This window comes from Anopheles moucheti, chromosome 2 (genome assembly GCF_943734755.1).
Source record: "Anopheles moucheti chromosome 2, idAnoMoucSN_F20_07, whole genome shotgun sequence".
Classification (NCBI taxonomy): domain Eukaryota; kingdom Metazoa; phylum Arthropoda; class Insecta; order Diptera; family Culicidae; genus Anopheles; species Anopheles moucheti.
The window spans coordinates 17,633,525-17,660,557 of NC_069140.1; the positions used below are offsets into that span (position 1 = coordinate 17,633,525).

Sequence of the window (27,033 nt, forward strand, 5' to 3'; positions counted from 1 at the left end):
TTTTATTGCTGAAATACATTATTTTCGCACAAAGACCATGGAAAAAAGTTTAATTCCGTGCTTAGATCAACCGTCAATGTTTAAAAATTGTTTCCGTTGCAAAACAACTCGAATTTGTTAAATTCGAGCATATGTTACGGTACGGATTCAACATTTCGCTATTCTGTTTTTGTTACGCGTAACAAGTATAACATAACAAAATTTTGTTACGTATAACTGTTATGGTCTACAGTCTGGACGCTCCTTAAAACTCGCCTGATTCGCTGCCTTAATTAAATGCAGAGGAGGAAGTCGACTCTGTGACATTGAGGTATAAACGAAATTGCACCAGGATTCGACTTACGCGGAAATTGGAGTTACGCGGATTTTTCCCGGGTTATAGCGGTCCACTATAATAGCGTATCTCGGGGACTGCCTGTACATATATTTGGAATTCTCCACACAGACACTGGGAGTGTTGCTGGGTAAGCATTCAGCAGCATCAATCGATAGAATTTGCCATTGAACTAGCGCTCAGAAGAGTAAACTGGAGTGCGAAAAAAATACCAATCCACTCCCATCGACCAACAAGGCGCATCTCATTGTTGGCAAACATCCCAATCATCAGATCAGGGAACTGGGTCGCCACCGCCCATTCAATGCTTTTAAAGCTAAATATCTGCAGGCGATACCCTATACCTAATCCATAGCTACATGTATTGGAAGCTTCGATGGAACAGCTCGTAAACTTCTGGACAAATGTCATGAAAGTATCTCCGTGTTTGTGCCAGCGGTCATCTTGCCTATCACACCGGGGGTGTTGTGAATGTAATCAGTCTTAGTCATGCACCAAGATAAGATTCCTTCTTATCATGGTAAAAGCAGAAGAACAAAAAAACAACTATTGAACATAGGCGCATTTATGGTTTCAAAACACGAAATGTTTGCCCAAGCCAGCTCCAGAAGCTCCGGACCTTGACTGACCGGCAAAACCCCTCGTAGCATCAAACACGCTTTTGTTCGAATCCTGTTGACATTGTTACATTCTGAATGCATCTAACATTCACTACCGCTGCTGATGTTGTTGCTGATGCATCAACATGCAGCTGCTGCCCATCCCTGCTGCTATCTGCATCAGACGCTACATTCCGGGCCGCGATGAGACACGTTCGATTATCGGACCCACAACAAAAGTTCGTCGTCCCAGCAGCATGGGTCTTGGACTTGTGTCCCAAAGCCACACACACACAGCACAGTGGCAAACACTGATTAAAACGATACACCCGTCTGAACCAGCAAGGGGGCATAACCCCGCCGGTAATGAGTAATGCGGAGATGACGCTGGAACGCTACAATATTACATCAGCTGATGTACGGACAAGATCATTTCGAAAACGTTACATTCTTTGTCGTCCTCGATGGCCATCATCATCGATCTAGAACGCAAACGTCACACGACGGTGACTGAAGTAGGACGCCGTGACACAAAAGCAAAACAACGAAACTCAGAACGCCCGGGACTGGGTCAATGTTTGCCGATGGTCAGGTTTCGGAATCGGTGCAAGGGGAAAATTATGAACACACGCACACACACTTAAGGGAACAATGTCACAAAAAGGCCATAAAACGGTCACTTGTTTTCCGTTGCGTGATAACCTTGAACGGTTCTGCCAATCCACCGCATTATCGTGCGATTTTCGTGGCAACGTGGGCTAATTTGGGGATATAATTTTGTGACCTTGGTTTTATGTCCAATATGTCCAAGCAAATAGTAGTGTCCTTCAGGTGAAAAGTTACGCTTTCCAACAAGAACACAATTCTCAAGCAGCTCCGGTAAATTAATATGACAAGTAGGTCAAGGTGTGCGTTATCAGCACGAAAATCCCCGATTATATTTCAACTTCGTATCCCGTCTTGTTTGCCCTTTCATTTCCTCTCGCTGATAATGGAGTTGAGACATGCAAATTAACCAACGCCACCCACCCCCGGACACGGAATGGTTTAGTAAACAAAGTAAGGAAAGGTATGGCTTTACTTAACCGAACGAGTTACTGCCAGACTACATAAATGACGACGACCACGTGTTTTTCTCATTTCCATAATTTAGTCCGACTTTTCCACCACTTGCTAACCTCTTTCACTTACATCTGCTCGCTGCGTAGTTCAAAAGGATCAATTTTGGGTTAATCAGATGTTAATGCCTGAGAGCATGACTCGTCTAATTCAGGGTCAGCGTCGAAAAAAAATCTGTACCAGAGTACTACTCTGCATGTCCGCTCGTTCCTTTAGACTGTCGTACTTCTAAAGAAATTATTGTGACCTTCTCTATATAATGAGCTTCGTACAAATAAATCACCATCCACATTGGAGCTGCAAAATGTGAACGACTGAGCTGAGCGACTCACGAAGGTGTGTTTTACTTACGGAAAGAATTAGCATAAATTCCGACCCGAAAGAAAGCAGCTCATATTTAAAGTACTGCTTACAATGTGCATATATTCAAGCAAATACCAGCAAGAACGGTTGTTGTGTAAAATGTGTGCCCAAAATGCTGCACATATTGTAGCTTAGTTCTAAGCAATCACCTGATGTTAAATATTCCGAATATGTCTACGGCATTATGCTCCAGAATTCTCCCACTTTGGACCCTGCCCTGTGTGTTTGGCACAGTTTCGTAACGATTTATTGTTTCACAACGATTTATTGTTTAAAATATAGAGCAAATAGGAATATTGTGAGAATTAGGGTTAAATAAAGGAAATCGCTTACACGGATAGGTTACAGGATATATAAACCTCGAGATTTACACTAAACACCTTGACGACTGATCGAGAGCAATCAAATGAATACATGAATGAACTCTTGTAATTGTAATGAACTTCCGTAAATGAACCAGACAAATGAATAAACAGCGAGAGGCATACACGCGTTTTATCAGCAGTATCACACCAATTTCGTGAATATTTCACAAATATAGATAGAAATTGAATGCCTTTTCAGTTACATACATATACTAAAGTTAGATAAATTTCCGGAAGTAAAATGAACCGCAAAAAACAGCCAAAATGTTAGCCCAAAAAGGGGCCCAAAAACAAACATTCTCACCGACCCAATGGAATGCTAACCACGATTTATGATTTAAAAATGTATTTCCCACACCACAAACGGTCGGTACGGTGAAAAACATGCGGCTCACGATCCGTAATCTATAAGAGCACAGTCACAGTTGGCTTATTGCCATATTACACGCTCACATACAACAAACAACCCGTAGTAAAGCCCTGCGTAACGTTTGGGAATGCAAATTTACGCCACTCGTCTAGGCATGTATGAATCCGTGGCTAGATATGCGAGTAAGACGTACTTTACTCCCCTGTCCATAAATTAGGCAGGAGGATTCGGAGGGGGGTGGCAATATGGAAATACGCTCGAATGACACCGGCCGCACAATAACAACGCCAGTCAATGCGCCAACAGCGCAAGATCATCCGATTGAGCTAGAGCTGGAACCGGGAAGTCGTGCTTGTGCCCAATATGGAAACACAATCAAGCAGATTATAAACGGTGGTCCGACCGCTCTGGGAGAGGAGGTGGAAAAGGAGGTTGTGGGGTGTGGAGATTGAATTGAGAGTCTCTAGGGGAAGCAACAGCGCACTGTACGAACATGATCGGATCGCGTATAAGGGGTGCGCGCTTTCGTACCTTGGGGGTATGATTTACGTGAAATAGCTCCACAGAACAAGCAAAAGAACGACTCTCTTTCTTCTTTGTGCACTAAAATTGCAAGCTGTGTAAGAACAAACCCCCGAACAAAGACTCGGCTCGGCTGCAGCGTATACGGAAATGATCTAAATACAACGTGAGTTATCTTCAAGTACACGAGAGCGCACAGCCATTAGGTCCGGTAGCGTAACTAACCTGGACGACTCTTGAAGATCTCTCAACGACCCGTAAATCGTTTACGGTAAATCTTTCAAAGCTTTAGTGATTTATAATTTCGTTCGTTTGTATCTTCTCGCTTTCCTTCTTTCTTGGGGAATTTCTTTCTGTGAATGTGTTCCAAGTTCACACAACTTCATCCAGAGCAGACGATGTCAAAGTGATGGCCTTTATTGAATAATCTTTTCGTGCCCGTTAGGGCCCCGAACAGCGTCACACCTCAACCGGAACAAATCACCGAGTCGGTCGACAAAACTTTGCACCCAAAACCAGACCGACGACTGTGGCGCATGTAACCAATTGCAATCCAAGATCAAGCGCGATCGTTCCATAATCAGACTCCGTAAGTGTGGCTCCAACGATGTGGCGCTGCCCGGGGAAGGTGAAAAGAGCCAGAGCACTCGGATTTAACGTTGCATCAGTTGCATCGATGGTTCCCGGCCGATGGCCACCATCACATCCCCCACTAAACCCCGATGGCAGTGGAACAGCAGCAGTTGTAACTTTTCGCTATTACCGCACCAGCTCGCAAATGGCCGCGTAACTAACAGTCGTACGCTTTCTCCCGCAATGTGACTGTGTGCAAAACACATCAGCTGCAACACAGAAAAAACTCGATTTCATCCGAAAGGGGGGTAGTAATTGCAAAACGGGCGTTTGCTCCGATTCCAAGCGCACATCCAAGGGTAGGAGGCCAGCCTAACTGTCTGTGGTGGTGCGCAGACTGCAGCGACGACGTAACGTGAATCGGTCAACTACATCGAAGGCTTCTAAACGGGCGGTGAAAAACGGCGCACATTAGGAACCCCCCCCCCCTCCCCCACTCCCTCTTTACCTCCGTGTCTACCTCCTTCTTTTGGGGCGCTCCAGTGCCCTGTTAACCATGGCATACTGGGGGGATGGCTCGATGTAAATGTCGACATCGTCGTGGGAGGTTTATGTTGTGTGACGGTTTGGGGGAGGGTGGGCTCGTTATTCCCACCTTCACACACACACGAACACAATTCACACCATGCTAAAGTAGCGGCATTTAGTTGCAGCAAACATGATCACACGATCGAATTATGTCATCAGCAATGAGGGGGACGACGCTGGGGAGCAACTTGAAAAATGACGTTTTGCAATGCAAAAATCTTAGTGAACAGGTGCATCATCGTGCCAGCTGTATTCTGGAATGGTTTAACAGCACTTTTAAATTCAAATGTGCAGTAACAGTAAGCCCCCTAACGTCAAGCGCCTTAGGGCACTGTGAGGCATTTTCCATGATGGTTTTATTATTTATTTAAAAGGTCCTTCACGAACAGTTGCGTGCGTTTTCGTGGTCAGTTACAAAACTGCCGAACCAAACTGATCATACAACGTAAAGTCAATTTCATTTACAATTCAACCGTGAACATGTGTTTATCTACATCTCATTTCGGTTCCCTGGCGTCTACGATAACGCATACGATCTGACGTCTTTTCCCGAGCTCCGCGGGCCGATCCGGATTTGAATTTGCACTATAAAACTAGCACTTATTGGTGTCATTTTCATTCATTCAGTCACTGCCATGCTCCAGATGAGGATCATCATTACTCCACTGCTTTCGGCAGCGGTTCTGGTAAGTTCTGCTTGAGAACGGCTTCCATGTCTCTGTGGGAAATCATATCTCCAATCGTATTCTCTTCCGCTAACGAAGACCCAACCGTTGCTGGCAGCCCCAATATTCTGGTTTCTTCCTTGGAGCTTACCAAACACTTTCACCACCACCACCTCATCCTCCACGTCCGGGACGGCATCCACCGCGAATGGTGCTTCCAACTCCTCCAACGTGTCGGTGGCAATCGGAAATCGCGTCAACACTTCGACCGGCCTGGATGACTACGGTACGAACATATCGAACGTGCAGATAAATGTCAACCGTATGCGGAGAGCCATCACCGAGGATGATCTGGCCAAGCTTGGACGTCGGTTCGCCCGTCAGTCGACGAATGAAACGATTATTTCAATCGGTGAACATACGATTCGACTACCGGCCAACATATCCAATCTCACCGTCAACACGTATCTCATCAACGGAATGCCGGATGACACGATGAGCCTACCAGACACCGGAATGGGGATGAATACCAACGAAACATCAACACCTTTAGCAACGGCGATTAACATTTTTAAGAATTTTTTATCATCCTTCTTCGGAAGACAAGTCCCTCAAGGGTAATGTAGAGGCGAAAAAAACCCTCAAAAAACAACCAAACATTACGTTTAAAAGCTTTGTTGTCTAAGTTGTGAGACTCTGCTAATGTCATTCGCAAAATACATTCTAATGCTGGCAGAGCAAAATAATGCGGTAACGACACTTCCCCACAACACACACCACACCACTGGGTGTTCCAACTTTAGTTCTGTTCTATTTCCAATTGCCGCATGTTGGACGGTGAAGCAACAATAAAGTAGAAGCACTTACAAAGCCGGTCACCACCGTTCAGGAACACGGGTGTGCAAGCAAGTGTGTTCTTCAAAACAAAAACATCGACTCAGGAGTAAGTGAAACGTGTTGACGTACAACCGAGCCGCATCGTTGCAGGGTTAGAAGGAAAAGCATTCGCAGAGTCCGCGCAGTGATCTCTACACGCTGATGCGCTGCTATATTTAGGTGACACATTACTCTTTTTTTTTGCCTAATGGGTCAAGAAGAAGGAAGCGAATGTGCGATCGTGTACTTGCGCTTTAACGATCGCAAGTGATCCGTTCGGGGAGGAGAAAGAAAAGTGAGTACAATATGCTGGTCTAGCTGATGCAACCGAATGAAACCGAAATCGTCTCCCGTACACGTGTTTGGTAGCTTGCAATGTAAAACAATAAACAAAACAGTGCATATATTAGCAGTTCGTTTAGGTAGAACTAACCAGCAAAGCATATATATATTTAGGTACACCTGGGAGACGTCGTGCAGATGGAAGCGATCGTTCCATATTTGGTACGTAGTCAACAAGAGGCGTCTTACAGCAACCCAAGCGGAAACCCGTCTGACAACCATCAATCACTCGCGCATACATCCCGCGGATGATGACCTCTGCCGAGCCAAATCAATGAGCAAAACAACACCAGCACGAACGAAACTCCAGCCAGCGCGGCATTAACCACAACACGCCTGCGAGTTAAGTGATGCCAATTAAATTCATTCCCGTTTTGCCATGTGACGACTAGACACACGGTGCGCTCTACCCCGAGAGACTAGTTGACAGTAGCGACTAGCCTCAGAACTTATCCACAACAACGCAGCGTACCGCACACCTCCTCTTTTCCGCTAGATGGCGCTCGGTAGACGTATACATAGCTTTTCTGCCTTCTGCTGCGGTTTGGGATGATAATTTGCCTTCAATTGCACACAGTCACGGAAGCGACGTACGCCACACGATTCAACGCCAACAGCGAAACCACATCAATCGACGGAACGCGCACTGAACGAGGCAAATTGACGACAAATCAATTAAAATTATGTCATTGACGAACCGGTCATGATAACACTGTTACACTCACCGATCGTTAGTTGCGATCTTTGGTTTGGAATTGCAGACAATAAGTTCTGATTGATAAGGTTTTGCTACTAACCAATGGTAATAGCAGTAGGTTCAAAAGTAACTGTATGCTACTACACAACGTTTTATTAGGAAAATGATGGAAAGAAAGAAATATCAGAAAAGGAATATTACATAAAACATGAGAACCTATTCATTTTACTTGAAGGACAATCCATATTTTAAACCTCGTTTAAATAGACGATATGCTGAGGCAAATGCCTTGGATAAGGGAGCTCATATGAGGGCTTTTAAAAATTCTCATATAGAGACTTATTTTAAGTGTAACATTATTGTGCAAATTTATGTTACTGATTTAAACACAAATGATCTCCCATAAACCCCCCCCCTCATAACCTTCCAATCGCATGTGGACAAGGTCATGCGGTAAATATACTCAAATTGTTTATTGAACTCTTGCTTATTCAAATGATAACTTATACACATTTCAACGAGCGTGCGTGGTTGAAGCACAAAGCGAAGCGGTACTTATATTCCATATCTGTCAAAGTTGGTGGCCGGTCAGCGCCACAGAGAAACGTTCACTTCAATAAGGCAAGTAGCGGATGGATAATTTACTAAATTGGTCACACCGGCATTGTGTCGATGACACTTACCTTAGTGTGAAAAAAAACACATCTAAACTTTAAGTACGATCGTTTTTTTCGGTAGCTTTCCGTGCAGAACATTAAAATTCAACCATTAATAATGTACCCGTCCAAACACAGGTGACTGTGTGGTTGTTTATTTTGTGTCGCTACCAAAGTCATTCAATACCTCCCAAGTGTGGAACTACTAAAGACACTAAATTCCCTAGAATAATGCTAACCATATGAAAATACTACTGAACATTATTGTCGTCGACTTAGTGCAACACGTAAGTAATGCGAACGAAACCAATTTTGAATATAATTTATAAAACAAAACACCACGAGCAGGCAGCAGAAAGACCTCCGTAGTGTTACCGTGCCGTGCCAACAGTTTGATACTAAATTGTAATTAACTACGAACACGTGTATCCGCATCATTAGCCACATTTCTCGCTCGCAACGTGTGTGTGGGGGAGTTTGGTTTATGTTATGACCGAAAAATTAGATGCGGAAAATTAATTATCCTACCGTTCTGGAGAGAAAAGAGAACGCTACGAAATGGAATCTTGTTTTTGTGTAGATCGTATCAAATAGAAACGTCCAGAAAGAAGAAAATGGAGGAGAAATTTGAGACACTCTGAGAAATATCTCAAGTGATAAAGAAACGGCAATGTTTTCAAAATACTAAAACACCAAAAATAGACTGACAAATATGTGCACAGCGTCCCTTTTGCTACTTGTCAGAGTTGCGAGGAATGACATAACATTCATTGTCGACTCTATAACTTTTAAACTTTAATGTATGACATTTGTGACCATCGGACAGCCAGTTATTATTATTAAAACTTATCTAAAAACAAATTTCTTCTCCTCAAAGTCTTCGGTACGTTGAGTACAACCACCAGCAAAATGTTGCGCACGGTAAATATTTAACTTGAAGCCATCACTGTACTTCCGATGTGTACGCAGCTGGATGAGCACAGCACCACATGCGCCAAACTCAATATGCAGAACTGCACTTGCGATGCCAATGCAGTTACGGAAAAGTTGCAGTATGACAGGACAGGGTGTTTATGCTTTCACTTTCTGAAAATATCAACAACAGCTAGGCACCGATGATGGTGAGACGATGATGTCACTTATTCCGGTTGACTTACCTGGGAAAGAAATAAAATATAAAAAAGAAACGTTAGTGAATTGTGGAAAAAATATGTAAAATAACTTAACAAAAAGTATATTATGCATAATTGAGCATTTGTGCTAAAATCTAAAGGATAAAAGATCTAAAGTAAAACAATGATTGAATGAATATATAAAAAATGAAGGAAAAATCTCGCCCAGAGATATGTCGGTACGTCTTACTGTGGTGTAGCGTATCAGTGATTCAATTGCTTATCAAACTGTTCGTATCTTGCAACTGAGTGCGAACTTATGCCAAAAACCATTACATCGCGGTTTTCGCTGGTAGAAATGGAAGTTTCTAGTAGTATCTTTTTTTTTTGGTCGGTATCAGCACTTGCGGAAGAATTTCCTGTATCTTCAAAGTTCGAGGCTACCGCAAATGCCTTCTTTTTATTCGCAATAATGCTTTCATAAATAACTAAGGTTTAAATTATTTAACTAACTAAGCATTATTAAACGTTTTGGAGGGAAATTATTAAAATTTACCATTTAATTTACCATCAAAAAAACTTATCAGATGTTCGTCTAATGTTAATTTCGAGATAATTAAGTTTGGGCAAGGAATTTGAGACGTCCGATGCTTTATTCGAGTCCGAACTACAAACCAATGCAGTTTTCAAACCTTCTAACATCCACACAGGTGTGTGACCACAGACCAACACCAACACCAAGTTCGACCAAGCCATATGCAACAAAATACACGATCCATTAAACTTGGCACCAATTCCACCGCGACCAAATAATGACGATAACAACAAAATCGTCTACCAACGTAAAAAAAACACCTCCCGATCACGCGTAAATTTGCAGCTTTGCAAAGTATCTTTTTGTTGCTTTTTTTTTTTTGGTAAAACATGCTTTTGGGACGAGTCCAATGAAAATGAAAATAAAAAAAAATACACGATACCCCGGCGCAAAATATCGATTTGACAAATGAAAGAGAAACAAAATGAACATTGCAAACCAGCGTTTGTGTACCAGTTCGCTGCTCGAGGTCTGGTTAAAAAGGCTCCAATTATTGATTTGTAAAAGTAAAAATAAAGCGAGTTGCACCGGATGGATGGACTGTGTTTTTTTTTTCAGTTTATTTGAAACTGAGAAAGGGATAGCGAAAACAAAAAAACACCTCCAAAAACTGTTTGGTGGAAATTTGAACCAGGTCGTTCGAGCGGCGGGTGTGCCATGACAGTTTACTTTCAATACAAGCAAACAACAAACCCCTCGAAAAGCAACGTTCTGCCGTGAGGGTGGACGATGAGGGTGGTACTTCATCGGGGTTGTTGAAAAGGTTTTTTTGTTGTACGATATTGGTTTTAGTTTAGTCCGGCTGATTTTTTTTTTGTTACTCTTCTTTCGTTCATGGCACGACGTTTGCAATCACTATCATAAGCACTCAGCCGAACGACTATCAGAGGGAAATCTACACGAAAGCCTACCGTACCACTGGAATAATCGATCGACATCAACTGGCGCGCGTCCCCGACCATATAGAATGGCGTTTGTGGGCCGCGGTAGCATAGAAACTGGAACAAATAAACAGATACGAAAAAAGGAAAGCAACCGTGCGATACACTTTCGATTGCATTTGAGTGCTGTTTGGGATTTCATTTCACTCGAAATGAAAGCATTGCTCCGAAGAAAAAATTCTATCCTCTGCTGGAGATTAATTTATCTTAATAAAAAATTTAAAACAAAAATTAGATATAATTATAATAATACAAATAAATATGAACTTTTACATACAAGCTGAAAACAAATAGACATTCTTTGTTCATAGTGGTTCGATTTTAATTAAAGTTTTCACGTAAACTGGACGGTTTGCCCGGCAGCTCCACAACCGAGAAGCTCCAAACAATTGCCACGTGGAGCAAAAGCTCGAGGATCAGGAGATTACAGCAACACGAAGGTCACGAGAAGGAAACCCATTAAATCTTTCCTGCCTCCTGTCGGCGTACGTCACGATCTCTTCGCTAGCGTGAGCGCATGGCCATTTCAAAATGAGATTGATTGCAAATTACACGTCGATAGCATCAGCCGGAGTGGGGACGCATCCATCTCTAACGTTACGTTACCCGGGTGATTCGTGATTGCATAAGTTGAGAGTAAAATAAATTAATCCTTCTTCCTGCGGCTGTCTGACTGCAGTGGGACAAACAAGCTGGGGTGGTGGCTAAGCTACCTTGAGATTTTAGTACACTTGGAGTAATTGAATTTTTTTATTTTAAAGATACTTCTTACTTGACAGAAACTAACCGAAACATGCATTGATTTAATTACCGAGAGCTATCCGGAAGGCTATTGAACTGAGGAAATCCAAACAAATAAGAAATGAAGCACAGAAATTCGAACATGTGCGTCATTCAAGTCAACACATATCACAGCATCAATCTCACGGTTACGCATCCTCAATCGATCCACAGACACACGTGTCGGGAAAATTGGATCGGTAAAAATGCAATCGTAAAAAGGAGAACCTATGGTTAACGATCAACCACTACATTAGCGACGATCGCGCCTTGCGTGTGCTTGTGATGCGAAAATAAAACATCAAAAAAGAACCCCCAACATAAAACCATCTCATGAAACTGATAACTGATAATATGCGGCACACGAAAGGCTCCGGAAAGCAACAACGAAAATGGTGAAAGGTTACCAGAGCCTCTCTCTCTCTCGGTGGCTCGTTTGCACGATTTCACCACCCCACCATCATCATTATGATTAATGGTAAGCATGGATGGATGTTTTGTTGCTGCCTTGCTTCGATTTGAATTAAAAGAGGAAACATTAGCAAAACTGCACGCACATACATCCGGGGCGGAAGCTGGAAAAGCTACCCCACCACCCAGCAGCAGGGGTGCTCTAGGAGATAATAATTCCGATAAAAGCTCACCCGTGAGGAAAAGATTGCGCCAAAACGCGATTGCGCCGCCCAGCAGCCCCCCATCGAAACGTCGCGAAACGTACGAGAGACCGAATAGCGCGAAAGCGTTGCAGTGTTTCAACAAGAATTTCAACAATTGACCACCACCACCCCAAAAAGGTACGCGAAGACAAAAAATCATGACCTTGGCCTGCATTTCTTTTCGCCATGGGGTTCGTTTTGGGGGGCGGAGGAACCCGATGCCTCTCACCAAAAACCGTGTGCTATGGACGATTTACCATTTCTCCACAGCCAGGCGCGTAACGGATTGCTTCGAACCGAACCGACCAGCACAGCAGCGAGGGTTTTGACCTTCGTCCAAGAAACCCGAATCTCCCGATGTGCCTGCTGCTGTACCGCCACCACCAAAACATGAAACACAGTGTCAAAACCAAGCCTCTGCGCGCACCCACTTTCCCGAGGGCGATGCAAATTAACTGACCTTTGCTTGTCTCACCGCGGGGATGGGTCCGATGAACCGAACCCGATGGGACGTATATTTATGCAAAGTACCCTCCCCTCTTCAGTAAGAAACCCGCACCCCGACAAGATCAGTACCGATATTAGGGGATCAGCCACAAAAAAAAGCAGAAAAAGAAGCAAAAACCGGACATCGAAGATGTGAAGCCACTCTTCACAGGTTGCATACGTCCACACACTTGAGGTGAGAAGCAAAAGAAAGGGGGAAAAAAATCGACAACAAATATTCACGCTTGAAGGTCTTCTCGCAGCGTAGCTGAACGTGAAGAGTCTCTCGTTGATTATGAAACCGGCGGAGCCAGTCAATGAAGAGCAACAGTGCTCGAACCCAACCACGTGAGACACGTGAAGCGGTTTTTTTTTTGTACGTTGTGGTAAGCAATAATTTATGCATCCCAAATGAGTGCCCAGTGATCGCTTTACTCTATCTATATTCAATGTCACTGCATGGCATAGAGGTTGAGGCATAATGTAATTGTAGAAGAATATTATTTTTGTGCAATATCCTTCCCTTACAACACACCTTATTCTTATACTAATTATAAAATCAAACTGTATTGGTCGATGATGCACTTGTCCTATATGCTTTATGGTGTCTAATGAAGTATCTTCGTACAACTCCGTATAAGTAGTTGTTTGGTGGCTAAGTTTTATTGATAAGGAAAACTACTTAATAGGAGAACTTATAAAGATAAGATAAGAATTTATTAGCTCGTTATAGAATAGCTTAAAAGTTACCTAGAACAGTCAGAATATAAGTATTAGGAGAGTTAATCACTAAGCATGATCTCTATAGCTAGACTTCCTCGTCAGAGTTCCATAAAATAAGGGTAGGATCGTTAAACACGGTACATGGAATATACCTACAAAAACAACAGAATATTTTCTCAATTCCTAGTACTGTTAGCAATATGCGAGCTTAATATTTCCTTGCCTGAACGTTTAACTTTGTTCGGGGCACTGTCGTAAAAAGATGTTATTAGGCAGTAAATAGAAACCAAAAATAAAAGCTCCGAAACCTCACAATTGCTTTTGAGAAAACTCGTTATTACGTTGGTTTCAAAATAAAAAAAAAAGTGTGCGATATTTCGTTTCCAAAGAAAATGCATCCACATTTCACCCGTGTGGGCTGGCGGAACGTAAACAATTACGCCCAACGCATTTTTTAAAAAAGATATAAATATATACACACACAGCAAGTAAAAAGATTGAAAAATGTACAGCATCAGTGAAAATAAAACAAAACCTTTGCTCTAATTTCTGAGCAACGGAAGGGGACACGCGGAATAAATGCGCCACAGGGGTACCGTCAACCATTACCGATCCGTATGTAGGTCACTTCCGGGTGATGTGGAGGAGGCGCAGGACGTATGCAGGAAAAGATCGCTTGCGTTCCCTTTGGAAACAATGCCATTTTCCGCCGATGTGCGCGCTGCCTCGTGCGCTGATCGTGCGGAGAAAATTGCACTTTTACCATCCACCCACCGCCGCAGGGGGGTTGGTTTGCTTGTTATTTTTACTTCCACACACTTGCCAACCGTCCCGAAGCAAATCAGTCAAAAGCGCGAAGCATGTGACGACAATTCGACCTATTCTTAGCGGTCGTCATTGGTGCAAATGGCTGACGGTACTTCATTTGTTATAACTGAGAGGAAAATTAACTGCAATCGTACCGTAAAGGCTCAAGAATTCGTTAAGAGAACTTCTGAGGAGGTTTCTTACCTAAATTTATATTCATTTGTGATATGCGCCAATGTACCTCTGTCGAGCGATCTGGAATCGAGATGGTAGATCACTGAAATGATCATCTCTTAATATTTGTAGATGTCCGTTGCATTGGGCTCTACTATTCTGAGAATGCAGTACCTTGATCTCAGCTATTGAGATCTAGTGAAACCTCAAGATACTGAGACTCAGTGGAATCTCAATACATTGAGATACTCAGAGAACTCCTAAGATATTGAGGAATACCTTGAGGAATCCCTAAATATCGTGATCCAGAGCAGTAGCGTCTTGAGATTTGAGAAACTTGGAGATTTGAGATACTTGGACTACTCTTTATACCAAAACGAGCGTTAAAGAATTGAAGATTCTGTAATATGGGTTCGTATATTTCTTTTTTTTCTAAGATCTTCACCTGGATATCACTCTTTTTGGAACAGGAAAATTGTAGTTCAACAATATCTCACAAGTAATTCCATAACCCAATCCATTACTAGTAAAAACCCAATGTTGGGGGATTCGAAGTGCGTTTTATCAACATTTACGTCAATAAAATGCCTTTCTAATATGCTACACGTCTACGTTTGCACGATCTACCATTCCACGTAGTGAAGGTAAAGGTTCGACACAATTGACCAAGCACCGGTTCAAACTATATCGGTACCAAAGCATATAGCATAGCATAGCAAGGCAAAATGAAAGACAACATAACTCCTACCATCAAACCTACACACATCTACAAATCTACACAGAAAAGCGCTGGCGGTGTACTCGTAAAGGTTGCCTCTGAGCTAGACCTCTTGGCGCGGCGATAAATAGGCTCCACAGACTCGGGGGTGGGTGACTCACTAATAGTAGAGTAAAGAGCTTCTATTCTGGTACGGTTTGCCTGCTACAATTCTTCGCTGTTAAACAGTTTTTCGACCATTGTTTTCGATTGACGACTAATTCATGTTTAATATAGGGCTACGGTTAGTGTAAAACCATAATCATTTAACAACATTATGATAAATTATGAACAACAAAATTATGGCCGCTTAAGGAATCGTTTTCCGAACCAAAACTATTCTACCAACATAACGAAATTATGAACGTGGCCAAGCAAATAAATGCACAAATCGGTGCACCCCCTACTAATTGGTCAGTGTAATATTTAATTAATCAACTTCCAAAATGATAAACAATGCCTAGGGCATAAAACTACTCGACGGGTAATTTAAAGTTGCAACACCGCTGCACTGGCTGAATGGTTCACCAATGCCACGGGGTAAGGAAAACCTACCCAACCCCGCCAGAGATGGGCGGAAGGTAGGTAGGTGACGTGACGGCACAGTGGAAAAAGTTTTGCAATCATCCGGCGAAGGCGTAACATCTTTCAACCGTGACAGAGGTGACGTTAATGCTGTGCCGGTGGATAGCAATGAAAGAAGAGAGAAAAAAAACGACTGGAAAACAAACAGTGGGGAATTTAAGCGTCCCTCTACGCTCTCTTCTTCCCTTCGTTCGCATCCACAACGGCAGATTTGTTACGGCATGTTGAAAGTCAGCTAACTAGCCGGGCGCACGTAACCTTCTTGCTTACCAGCTGAGGTGCTGGGTGCCTTTGGTCAGCAATTTAAACTGCAAAAATACATAGAACTTCAGACGACTAGAACAAAGCGATGTTTTAAAAGTTCTCAGCCTCAAACGTGCCAAATGAAACCATTTTCATCGAGAGCGGAAGTGTTTCGCACCGTTCATGGTCGCCATTAGCTTTCACTATTTCGACGCTAACCGATCAGGACGTCTCAGAGACGTTCGACCTGCCGGTTGCACCGACAGGCGAAACTATGCCGCAAAAGACCTCCACCGGATTTTTCACGTTTTCACCATTGCTTCACATAAACCAAAAGAGAGGGAGAGACTTACAGTTACTTCACTTCTTAAAAGCACCAAAATGCCAGCTTGCCACCAGTGCGGAGAATGTGCCAGGGAGCTGCTGTGGGAGCTATCCCTTCACCAACAGCTGGGCGCACTCTCGTCTGCGCCAGAAGCTGATTTAGAAGACGCGCGACACGGCACGACGGTCAAGCGAAAATTATGCAACCGAACTGAAAGACGCTAAACAAACGTGTAGCTCTTCATTCTCTCTGACAGGCCGTTGCGGCCCCCTTGTTAAAGTGTGGAAAGCAAAAGAAGCAAACCGATGCATAATAATGCTGAGAAAATGTTCCCGCGACAAGCGCGACTTCCAAATGACACCTTCTCGCGTACATAAGATCAGTGCAGTGGCTTTAAATTAAGGAGCTCTGGAACACAGGAATTAAGTTGGGACACGGAGCGACATGTAATGACGGCAAGAAAAAAAAGAGTTACTCGCTGCGCGAGCGAAGTACGTAGCATAACTACATAGACAACCTACGGCTATGCAACTAACGCTTAATGACTCATGCCAACATTATGCACACTGAGCCCCGATCGGCTTGGCGATCGGTCGCGACGAAACCACTACCGAAACAAGAACGCAGCTGCAGTGGTATTGGTTTATGCTTGCCGCAAGTGAACGGCAATTTTCCGATGCTTTAAGATGCCAAAGGGAGTCTCGTGAAATAATGAGTCCTCAAATTGATACCTTTAAAACTCGATACTACCAAGTGATCATAATTCTTTCTGTAGTCTTGAGGTAAAGGTAGCCACCAACAACCACAACTCACACAAGCGCAGAAACAAATTGAGCTCATTGGAAATGTAATGGATGCTCAAGAAACACACCACCAGGAAGTTGCATGCCTTTGCGGATCGTCGTCACGCGACTCACACCGCAAAGGGTAAAGGGGTGGATGTAAAGACGATCTTCGAAAGGCAAAAACACGGCCATTATGCCGATCGGTTTGAAGGTGCAGAATCATTTGCATTTGAATGCAACGCATTGCTTCGCTCGCAGCGAAACGAAAGCAGAGGTTGCGAACTGCTGATGTTTGCGGAAAAACTCGCAACAAAACCAAAACACGCACAGCAACAGAATCAGTACGCAAGCGAAGCAGCTCAAGAACGCCGATCCCTGTGTCTCCATCATTTTGCAACGAACCGTCGCCCGTGCGTGATCATCATCGCTCAAACTTATGCGCATGCGTACCTGCAAGCAGCAGTGTGTGGTGTTGGGGATGATATCGTTTTCTTCCCCCGGTCAGAAATGGGCCGGCGGTGTAAAAGAAAAGAAAAGCAAAATAAAACAGTGCGGGAAACGGAAAAGAAAACGGCACGACCCAACGACTTCAAGGAAAAACGTTGAACCGCGAACATCCGGAGTAACATCTCCGGGGATCCGTTACGGAGATGGGTTTTGATGTTATGCATCTTGTGATGATGCTTCTTCTGGGCTTTGATGATGATGGTGATGCTTTTTTTTGGTGTTCGGACCAATTTTCTGTGAGATGTTTTCGTTATATAATCTGATTTATTCTTAGGTAATTTGTACTTCATTAAAAAAACTTTATTAAAACAAATTTTATAAAACCACAAACATTAAGCGTATGTAGTTTAGTTGAGTTATGAAACGTTTCGCTGTTGTGCTGTTCCCAACATTAAAAAGCAATTTAAAGACACAAATCTCAACAGAAAAAAGTGCAACCGACGGATGAAAACACAGAAATGCTTGCGTTTTGCTTCTCGTTTTGCTATCTTTATCCTATTAGATACGATACGTGCAATGCGTCAGGCGTAGAAAATGGGCCAAATTTGTTTATTTTTTTCTCCCCGGTCGTATGCAATGTTCTGCAACATCTTTTACTCATTTAGCACAGCTTGGGAAAGATGGGAACGGCAATGCAGGACATGACACACGTTAGAATGTGTATTATGTATATAATTTTAAACTAGAAACAAATATTCTAATGTCTTGTTCATTACTTTAGGAGGGGACTTTTAAATGTGTGACGTCTAAAACGTCTAACGACTAACATCTAACGTTACGCAGGTAACGTCAAACGTTACGAAGGTAACGTCTTCTCGTTATTTTTTATAAAACTAAACAGCGCATTGTAACCGAAATTCGTCAACTTTTGCAACAAAAAAACCCCAAAAAATACAAAATTTCTCCCATCGGTTATGATAAATTATATTTTACCAGTTATCAAACAAGAAATCATCAATACTTAGATGTAAATATCACTCATTGCAAGCAAATCTTACTTTAAAAACCAATATATATGAAAAACGAAACACTAAAGCAATAATATTCATAAAATGATCATAAGAAACGTTGCAGGCAAGCAAATGTGTTAACAACTGATGGGTTTTCCTTTACCTTTTTTTCATTTACCATCCCACTAAACATCGCGCAACATGGTTTGCAGGTCGTCAGGGGAATATAAGTGAAAGGAAAACCCGATTCAACGACACCTGGCACATCGTTGGTGGAAAGTCTAGAGTAGAGTGTGTTCCTGCTTTCCACGGTCTTATCGAAAGATTCGTAAAATGGTTTATTTTTATCATTTCTCTCGCAGCATCTCGGGCCGGCTGAAACGACCAGCCACCTTACCCGTGCTCTTCCCCCCATTGCGTACATTTCGCAACTGTTTGTGTGTTTTTTTTCGTTCACTTTTTTTCTAAAATAGAATTTTTAGACTACCGGCACAAACAGTTGTTTTGCCTGTTGTACCACCAAGCATCAAGAAGAGAAACGGGGCCCGGTGGTGGTGCAACGTCTGCTACCGCAAAAAGTTAACAATTTATGACCATCCACAACATGGCGGGACAGTAGCTGGGGGGGCACATACTGCAGGGCTGTGGCCGCTCTACAAGATGAGCGTGACGAACTGTGCAGCTTTTCCGTGTGCGTAACACTTAAGCTAACTTTTCCACAAGGGCTTGACACACACACGCACACATACGTTACGATTGAGTGGAAAAATGTCTAAATGGGAAAAATTTTAGACCCAACACACAAAGAACATTGCCGGGTAGGATCGTTGTGCGAAACGCACATAGCACTGCGAAGGGAGGCTAAGGTTAAGGTTACGGTAGAAGAAATGAACAAAAAAGTGATGATTTGATGCCGGCGACAAATTGGTCTGTGCCCTTGAAAGTGTACACTGCGTTAGACACTTGCCCCCCACCCGTTAGTAAAGGTGAATGTACGCTTAACTACCGGATATAAATGCGAAAAAGTTTAAAATAAAAAGTTCCGCAGCATAACAGCTTCGCATGAGTCGTCGAAGAAAAGAATGTTGTTTTATGCTTTCAGCTGAAAGTGTGTACAACCCCTTGACACACCAATTATGGAAAGGTTTAACTAATGTTAACCAATTCTAGCCAACAAAACTATCAAAACGAAAGCATGCTTCCTGATTGAATATAACGCTAACGATAATGCCATTTCAGGTTTAGCCCACAGCAGAATAAAAACAAAACATTTGTGACATCGATTAGTTAATCTTACAGTTTAAGATAATGCCACATTTGGCGGTACACATGTTAATCAAATTTTCAGTGATACAACTACCCACACACGGTATACTAATCCGTTCGTTTGATTTGAATTGGGGGTTTTTATGGATTTTCGACTTTAAAATGCCAAACCCCTCGACCAACTCAATCAGGACCAGTTGCATTAAATTGTCTTTGGAACGTCATCGGTTGGTGGGAAGAGGAATTTTATAATGAAGATTGACATACTTAAAGTATCCAAAACAACTGTAGCATACATATTTAAACAACACCTATGAATCTTATGACGCACATTTCAGTATGTGTGGTATGAGCCCCGGAAAACGGAAATAACTCAATGCGACACTTATGAAAGAAATGTTCAACATCGACAGGCGACGACCGGCCCCGGATGGAACCCGATTGCCACAACCCGGCGTACAACAATCAACACACGAGCGACCAGTGATGGTGGTGGTTGAACAGAGTGCGTCGGTCAAAGGTCAAGGCAAACAAACCCAGTCCAGCGACCACGGGGCACGGCAGCGAATGGTTGCTGTTGCTGGTTGTTTGTTTGTTGTTTGGAGCACGACGGTGGCAGAACCGGTGTGTTCGCTCGCCGTGGAAACACATGACAACACCACGGCAGGAGTCTTGCAGGCGGAGCGGTCTGCGTCACCACGCGGTGCCATCACCCTTCAGTAACAAAACAGCATATGAGAACGTGCGTTACACGGTACCTCCCCGTTGCCCCGGGTGACTTTTCTATAACAACGGCTAAAAATACTGATTGTTACTGATAACAGACGAAAAAGCAGGAAAACATTAAGATGAAGCTGTAATCTAACACCTCCACAACAAAGAACTCATATGTACAATAATGATTAATTGAAATAAATAACAAAAACTTTGTAGCGGTTAAACTCCAGCAACTAAACATAGCATATAAACGTAAAGGTAACGTAACTGTCAGTCAAGCTAAAATTTGACAGTTCAGTGACAGATGGAAATAAAAACCAGAGTGGACACACAGCGACATCAACGACAGGCAAAATCATGTGTTCTTTTATTTAATGCGCAAGAAATCAGAGAGTATCGCATTAACTTATAGTACAACATCAGCTACATTCAGCATGTCAAAGCTCTGTCATAGTGGAAATCATCAGATCACCTCCCTAAGAAGACCCCAAGGAGTCGTTACCTTTCTTGGTTACGTTACTCTTTTTTTGAGTGTAAATATTCAAAATCTTGGCAAAGAATGTCACTCAATCATTGGCTTCCAGGTTTTCCTAAAAGGAATCACAAATGATTGAGATATGTCTAGCACGCACGTTCCACACAGCACCCTTTCAACAATAGCTTTGTTAGAAAAAGCTAGCTGATGACGTATGGCGTCCAAAATCAAACTCCAATGACAGGACCAGAACCCTACGTGTTCCCCGGAAGACGGCTACATCACATTAAGCGGATGTGTGGCTTTTCTATATGTTGTGGAAATGAAACTACGAACAAAAAAACAACAATGTCTAATTGAACAAGATGACGTGATAAACCCGAAACAAACGATCATAAGCTAACAGACAACTAGTAATCAACTGTTGAAATGGAACTAGCCCAATTCTAATTCCCATGTGAAGGTGAATAAATATGTTTGAACTATGACTGGTTGGATGACGCAGTAACGATTCCATAGCCACAATGCAGAGGTATGTGATATTGATTACCACCATTACGATATCATTAGAACAAACTACAATTTAGTATTCCGGGATGGGGGGAACATTTGTGACGACTTCAACATAAATAGAAATTAATGAAACCAAAAAACAGTTCTTCGTTTCTGTATAAGAATCCATTAGTAAGATCGTTTTTTTTCCAGTGTTCCTTTACTTATTTCAGTATAAAAAATAAACGCTTAAAAAGCGACATTTTATTGCTTCTCCTCAAACAGAGATACTTCCGTCATGTTATGGTTCTCAAATATGGGCCCGAAAGCAAAACCTCACGAAGCTGAAAGCTCCAGAATACAAACAAAAAAAAATCCCCATTCACGCTCCAACTAATGGTCCTTAAATATTTCGGAATGTGATGAAATCAGAACCTGTTTATTGCACTGCCAAACAGTGCTCAGCTGGCTGTCAGTTTACCGAAGCCCCATCTACAAGAAGTTGAAGTCAAACCGGGGGTGCAGCTCCAAACTGGTCCCTCATTGAACTCGCGGTCGGCTAAGCCTTCGATGCAGTCAACACACGGATGCTCATCCAAGAAATAAAAAAAAGCCACAAATCCCACCGTATCTTCATCGCTGAAAAAGGAATGAATTCCCTTACGGTCACGACGATCGCGGTTGGCAAAAAGGAAGCCAACAAAACGTTTTAACCGATCCCGGAAGAAGCTGGAGGATCAATCACACCAAATATGGCCCGGTGCCCGGGGTGAAGACGCATTGGCGAGCAAGCACAATGGCCGCCCTCAAGGATAATCTCTGTGTCCGTTAGGCGGAACAAAGTGTGTATTTTAGTCATCAGAGGCAAGCTCGGTCACGTCTGGACAAAGCTGTAACGTCATAGTAAATAACGTAGTCGTCGGTATGGCTGTTTACCGACAAGGATGGTTCTTCTTAGTGGTTAGTAGACTTAGAACTGTCACTGAGTTTTCCCCTTCTGAACGCACAACATACTTAACAACAAGCGTCTTGAGTGAGAATTTATTATTCCAAGCGTTTAGTCACTATACTACAAACACACGAAGGGAGGTCAATGCTCGTAATAGTTCTTTGTATTGGTAATTGGAGTCAAACCCAATGGTTAGAAGAAAAGTGCTTCCGACACGCACAAAGAACCCACCTCCCTCGACCCAAGTCGCTGTTTGTGCCCTGCTGGGAAGGGATCTTACAACGCCGGAGGAAAACCAGAGTGGTGAGTAGAAACCTGACCAATGTCCGGAAGTAACCGACGATGACAACGATAGCTTCGAATGGATCGAATGGCAATAACCGTACGGACGATCTGACAACGCCAGACAGGCGGTGGGGATGGACAACAACATCGGACCGTTACAAACGAAGAAGAGAAGTGGTAGAAAAAAAACAGAGAGAGAGAGAGAGAGAGAGAGAGAGAGATTAATGCGTTCGCGGTGCGAGTTATCGAGAATGTTATTTTTACTGTTCCGCGAAGGTCAACCAGTTTCTGTAGACATTTTTTTTTCAATGTCTGGTCGCTTGTAAAATCGCTGGACGATCAAACGATCGCGGTGAAGAAACTTTGAAACCAAAAGCAACGCAAATACAAAACCTCAACTCAACAGTGATGGAGCTCACACAGCAATACTTACTATCGGTATGAACTTTGAAGTTATACTTCATCGTTGCAGTGGATCCGGTGGACCGCGTTTCTATTCTTTGGACATTCAAGTGGAATATTTGGAGGTAGAAGTGGATTCTTGCCTCCTTTCAAGATCTGGTTTTGAAGATGATTGATGTACTTTCCATACACAACCAAATACACATTACTGCGGTTTTGACAAATTCATGCGATCTGTGGATAGAACTCGTCTAAGTCATGTTTCCATGTTGAATTAATCATGTCCATGTTGAATGAAAAAGGTCACATTTCGAATAATCACAACTCTATAATTTTAATATTTTGAGACACTTTGTAGTATGTTTATTTACGTTTGTATTGAACAAATCATGGGATATATTAATATTGTAGAATTAAGAATTTTGACGAAATTTGAGGTGATAAGGAAAGTTTGATAAACTGATATTACCGCCCATTCAGTGCATCTTGGTAGTTGGCAAGAATAAGAAATTCATATTTATCTATTTTATTTGCAGTTCCGTTTTTATTTGCTGTACAGCACGGCTCTTCATATCCTTCTCTTTGCCTGCCTAGTTTTCGTTCGTAATCGATGGCCCACATTCGATAATCGCGCATGACCGCGCTCGTGCCAAACCGACGAATTATTACATACACCCTTTATTGAGAGCCGGTGGTTAAGCACCACCATATCTCGGGAGACACCGGGGTGTACATGCGCCACTAGACGCAAACCCCGACAGATTGAAAAAAAAAACCTTAAAAACGAAAGTAAAAGAGCATGAGGGCACACACGCAAAATGAAATAAAAAAAAAATGAACCCAATATAACAAAAAAAAAAACGAGTCCACTGAAAGGGAACGAACTCAAATTACTAATGCAAGCCTCCAGTCAAAGTGCTCCTTCTACCGGAGCAGCGCGCCACGGCTGAGCGTCGGTGACCATCATTACGACCATCACCACGTCACGAATTCCGAATCGATCACCCACTGGTACGAAAATCTCGTCCCCACATCGTCAGTGGGAGTTGGGTGGAAAAATGGGGTAGTGGTTTTCCACAAACCCCTGCCCGAATTGCAGCGTGCTTGATGTAACACAATGGATGATGTACAGTGTGTCCACGCCCCACACCACACAACGTTGCCAACCTGACCGCGTAATCGATCGTGCAGCAACAGTGACTTTCGTCGCTGGCCAGGGGCTGTGCAGCACCATTGTAAAATGTGTAACATCATCATCATCATCATTGGCAGGCCGGGTTGGTCGCCGACTGATCGCTCATTAGACCGAATGGGGGGAATGGCACAACAGCGCCGTAATGGGGCGCGAATATTTAAGCTCAAAAGAATCAGAAAAGGGAATCAGACAGTTAGTATCTAGCTCACGAAATCTTCGCGTTCGATTTGGAACTCCTGAACGAGTGAAAAGATTTGGAATCTATGGTGATCTACCATGTGATCAAGTTGAAATTCCATTGACAGCTGTCAAAAATATAAGTGCAGGTGGTCCTCGAGATCTATGACATTTCATTCACGCGAAGTCGAAGATCACGTGGAAATTCTCGGGGACTCTCGAATATCTCGGAGACTCACGAATATGTTGGCTGCAGAGCCAATATCATGGGGTGATATCGGGCACCCTCCATTTCGGTGGGGTAAAGTTGTCGTTAAGGTAATAAACGATCTTATTGTTGACAAAAAGCATAAGTGAGTAGCAGTGCCCCGCATGGTTTGGGGTCAAATAGTAAGAGATGTGAGGTTGTTGCTTTGTTGCATCGATAATTCCCGGGTCGGAGGTTACAAACAACCTTATTACTTTTCGCGTCGACCTTGAAAGAACAAATTTAGCGAAGAAAAACACAAGGACTTGATTTTACAGAAATGTTGTTAAATCACATCAATTGGACTAAGTTAGTTGTTCAGCAAAACCAAAACTTCTAAAACCAGTCAAACATCATATGTACATTACTTAACGTCAAAAACCCTATGAGCACACGTACTCTACGTGCTTTGAATGCTGAAGAAATAGTAAGAAAGAAAACGACACATTTTCGAAACTATTTATACGGTTCGAACATTTCCATGACCGTGGGGAAAATCCCAAACGACCGAAGGAAAACACCATAAATCACCGATACGCTCAGAATGCAACGTACCGCACTTGCCGGCAGTAAAACTCACGATAGGCCCTCTTCCGGTACCCGTTACTGCTGGTGACCACGTGAGGCACAACCTAGATGCACGTTACTTGTACCTCGGCCATGTGAGGGTACGGTCGAAAACGGCCATCATTGGCAAAAATAATAAGGATTACGATTGGCCCCATTGAAGAGTTCCGCATGTCTTTACTGTTCTCTTTCTGCGCTTGGAAGCCAATGGGAAGCTTTGAGGGAAAAAAAATGTGACGAACAAGGGGTCGTCTATGCCAATGCACGGCAGGGAATTTTTGCCACAACCCAGCACTCGCGGTAGAACGTGTAGGATTAGGGTAATAACCTACCACCGGTGGGCCCGTTTCTGCACCCCTACTCGAGGTCAACGGACATGTGGGTTGGAAAGAGCAAAGAAACGAGCAAGCAAAAATCACACGTGGTACAGGCACGTTTTGGTGCAGGTTTTGCTTTCCGAGACTTTTCTTCAGAGCGGGGAACGGGGGGAGGAGGTCACACATGTTGTCTACATGGCTGCACGTTCAAATCGGGGAAGCGTATGCAAATATTGCATCCAGCGACTACTCCGTACCGTTCCTCCAAAGTAAGCTTTTGCCAACCCTTCTTTACCAACAACACGGTGGAGTTTTTTGTTCTAATGTTGAAGCACTAGATTCGCTATCGAATGGGAACCCACAGTGGCCCTCCCCCAACCCCCTCTTTGAGACCACTTATCGACCAAATATTGACGCGACATCCGTCCGCTAGCGGGGACATTATTGGGCGCTTCGAGTCCTTGAGTCAAAGTCATAAATTATTTCACCCAGAATGTCATAAAACTTTGCAAATCACATCTACTTGGTAGTGGCGCACATGCTACTGGGGCCCTTGGGGCCCTGGGGCTTGGGCTGAACTGCAGCTGATTTATTGTTCTATTTCTATTCTCACACATATAAAGGATGGTCCCTGTAAAACAGACATAAAAAGCTCGAAGGATACTTTTGATTTGGAAAAGGTTTTTGTTAGTGATGACCCTGATTGCACCCTAAAGACTGGTGGCGTTTCCAGTAACATGATTAAAGCGGCGTGCAACAGTCACATGCGAATGGGATTTGATAGGGACACTCGAAAACGTGCTTCTTTTGAAGCCGATAACATGTGTTGCAGCATTTGAAACAAGTCCAAATAAATGTTTCAAACAAAGTTGATCATAATTTTAATCAGGAATGAAAACCTCAGTCTGAGTGCTTGTTTTTTTTACGTTTTATGTTGTGGTAATGCACACAAACCTTTCCCTTCGAATGTTTCTGGATCGTGACATGCCTAAGAATTAATGAACAGTCCCCAGCCAGCCATTTGCTTTGAGATACGAGCAAAAGGTGAATTAAACTCGAACCTCGAGGCACCACTGCAGTACATTAAAAACAATTATTAATTACTGCAAAACCATTAACAATACTCAAAACTGTTTACCTCTTGGAGGTACAAACGCGATGGAATGAACCAGAACCTTCTCAACATGTGAAGCATTTCGCCATTCGACGTTCGTGAAAGCAGCGAAGGGAAATCAATACGAAGGCCACGCAAACGGAAACTGTGCCAAGTAACGTCTTGGCGGGGTTTGGGCGTTGAAAGCAACCACCCCTAAAAACACACACATACAGACAGCCGGGAATTTATAACAACAAATTTGAGGGGGTTCGATAGGGATTTTACAAGCAACTTCCCCAAAATCAAACGTAGAAGTAATCCAAACATCCCTGGCGCGCCGATGCTCAACAATC

The 27,033-nt window shown here is 43.0% G+C and overlaps 2 protein-coding genes across 2 annotated transcripts in view; one reads left to right on the top strand and one right to left on the bottom strand.

Moving 5' to 3' along the window:
* LOC128306309 (protein fem-1 homolog CG6966) overlaps window positions 1–27,033 on the bottom strand; it is a 42,446-nt gene that overhangs the window by 13,997 nt on the left and 1,416 nt on the right. The gene's annotated exons all lie outside the window — the stretch shown is intronic.
* Window positions 5,469–6,380, top strand: LOC128306320 (uncharacterized). The gene is made up of 2 exons (XM_053043788.1): window positions 5,469–5,519; window positions 5,598–6,380. The coding sequence occupies exons 1-2, from the start codon at window positions 5,469–5,471 to the stop codon at window positions 6,117–6,119; spliced, it is 573 nt and encodes a 190-aa protein (XP_052899748.1). The 3' UTR covers window positions 6,120–6,380.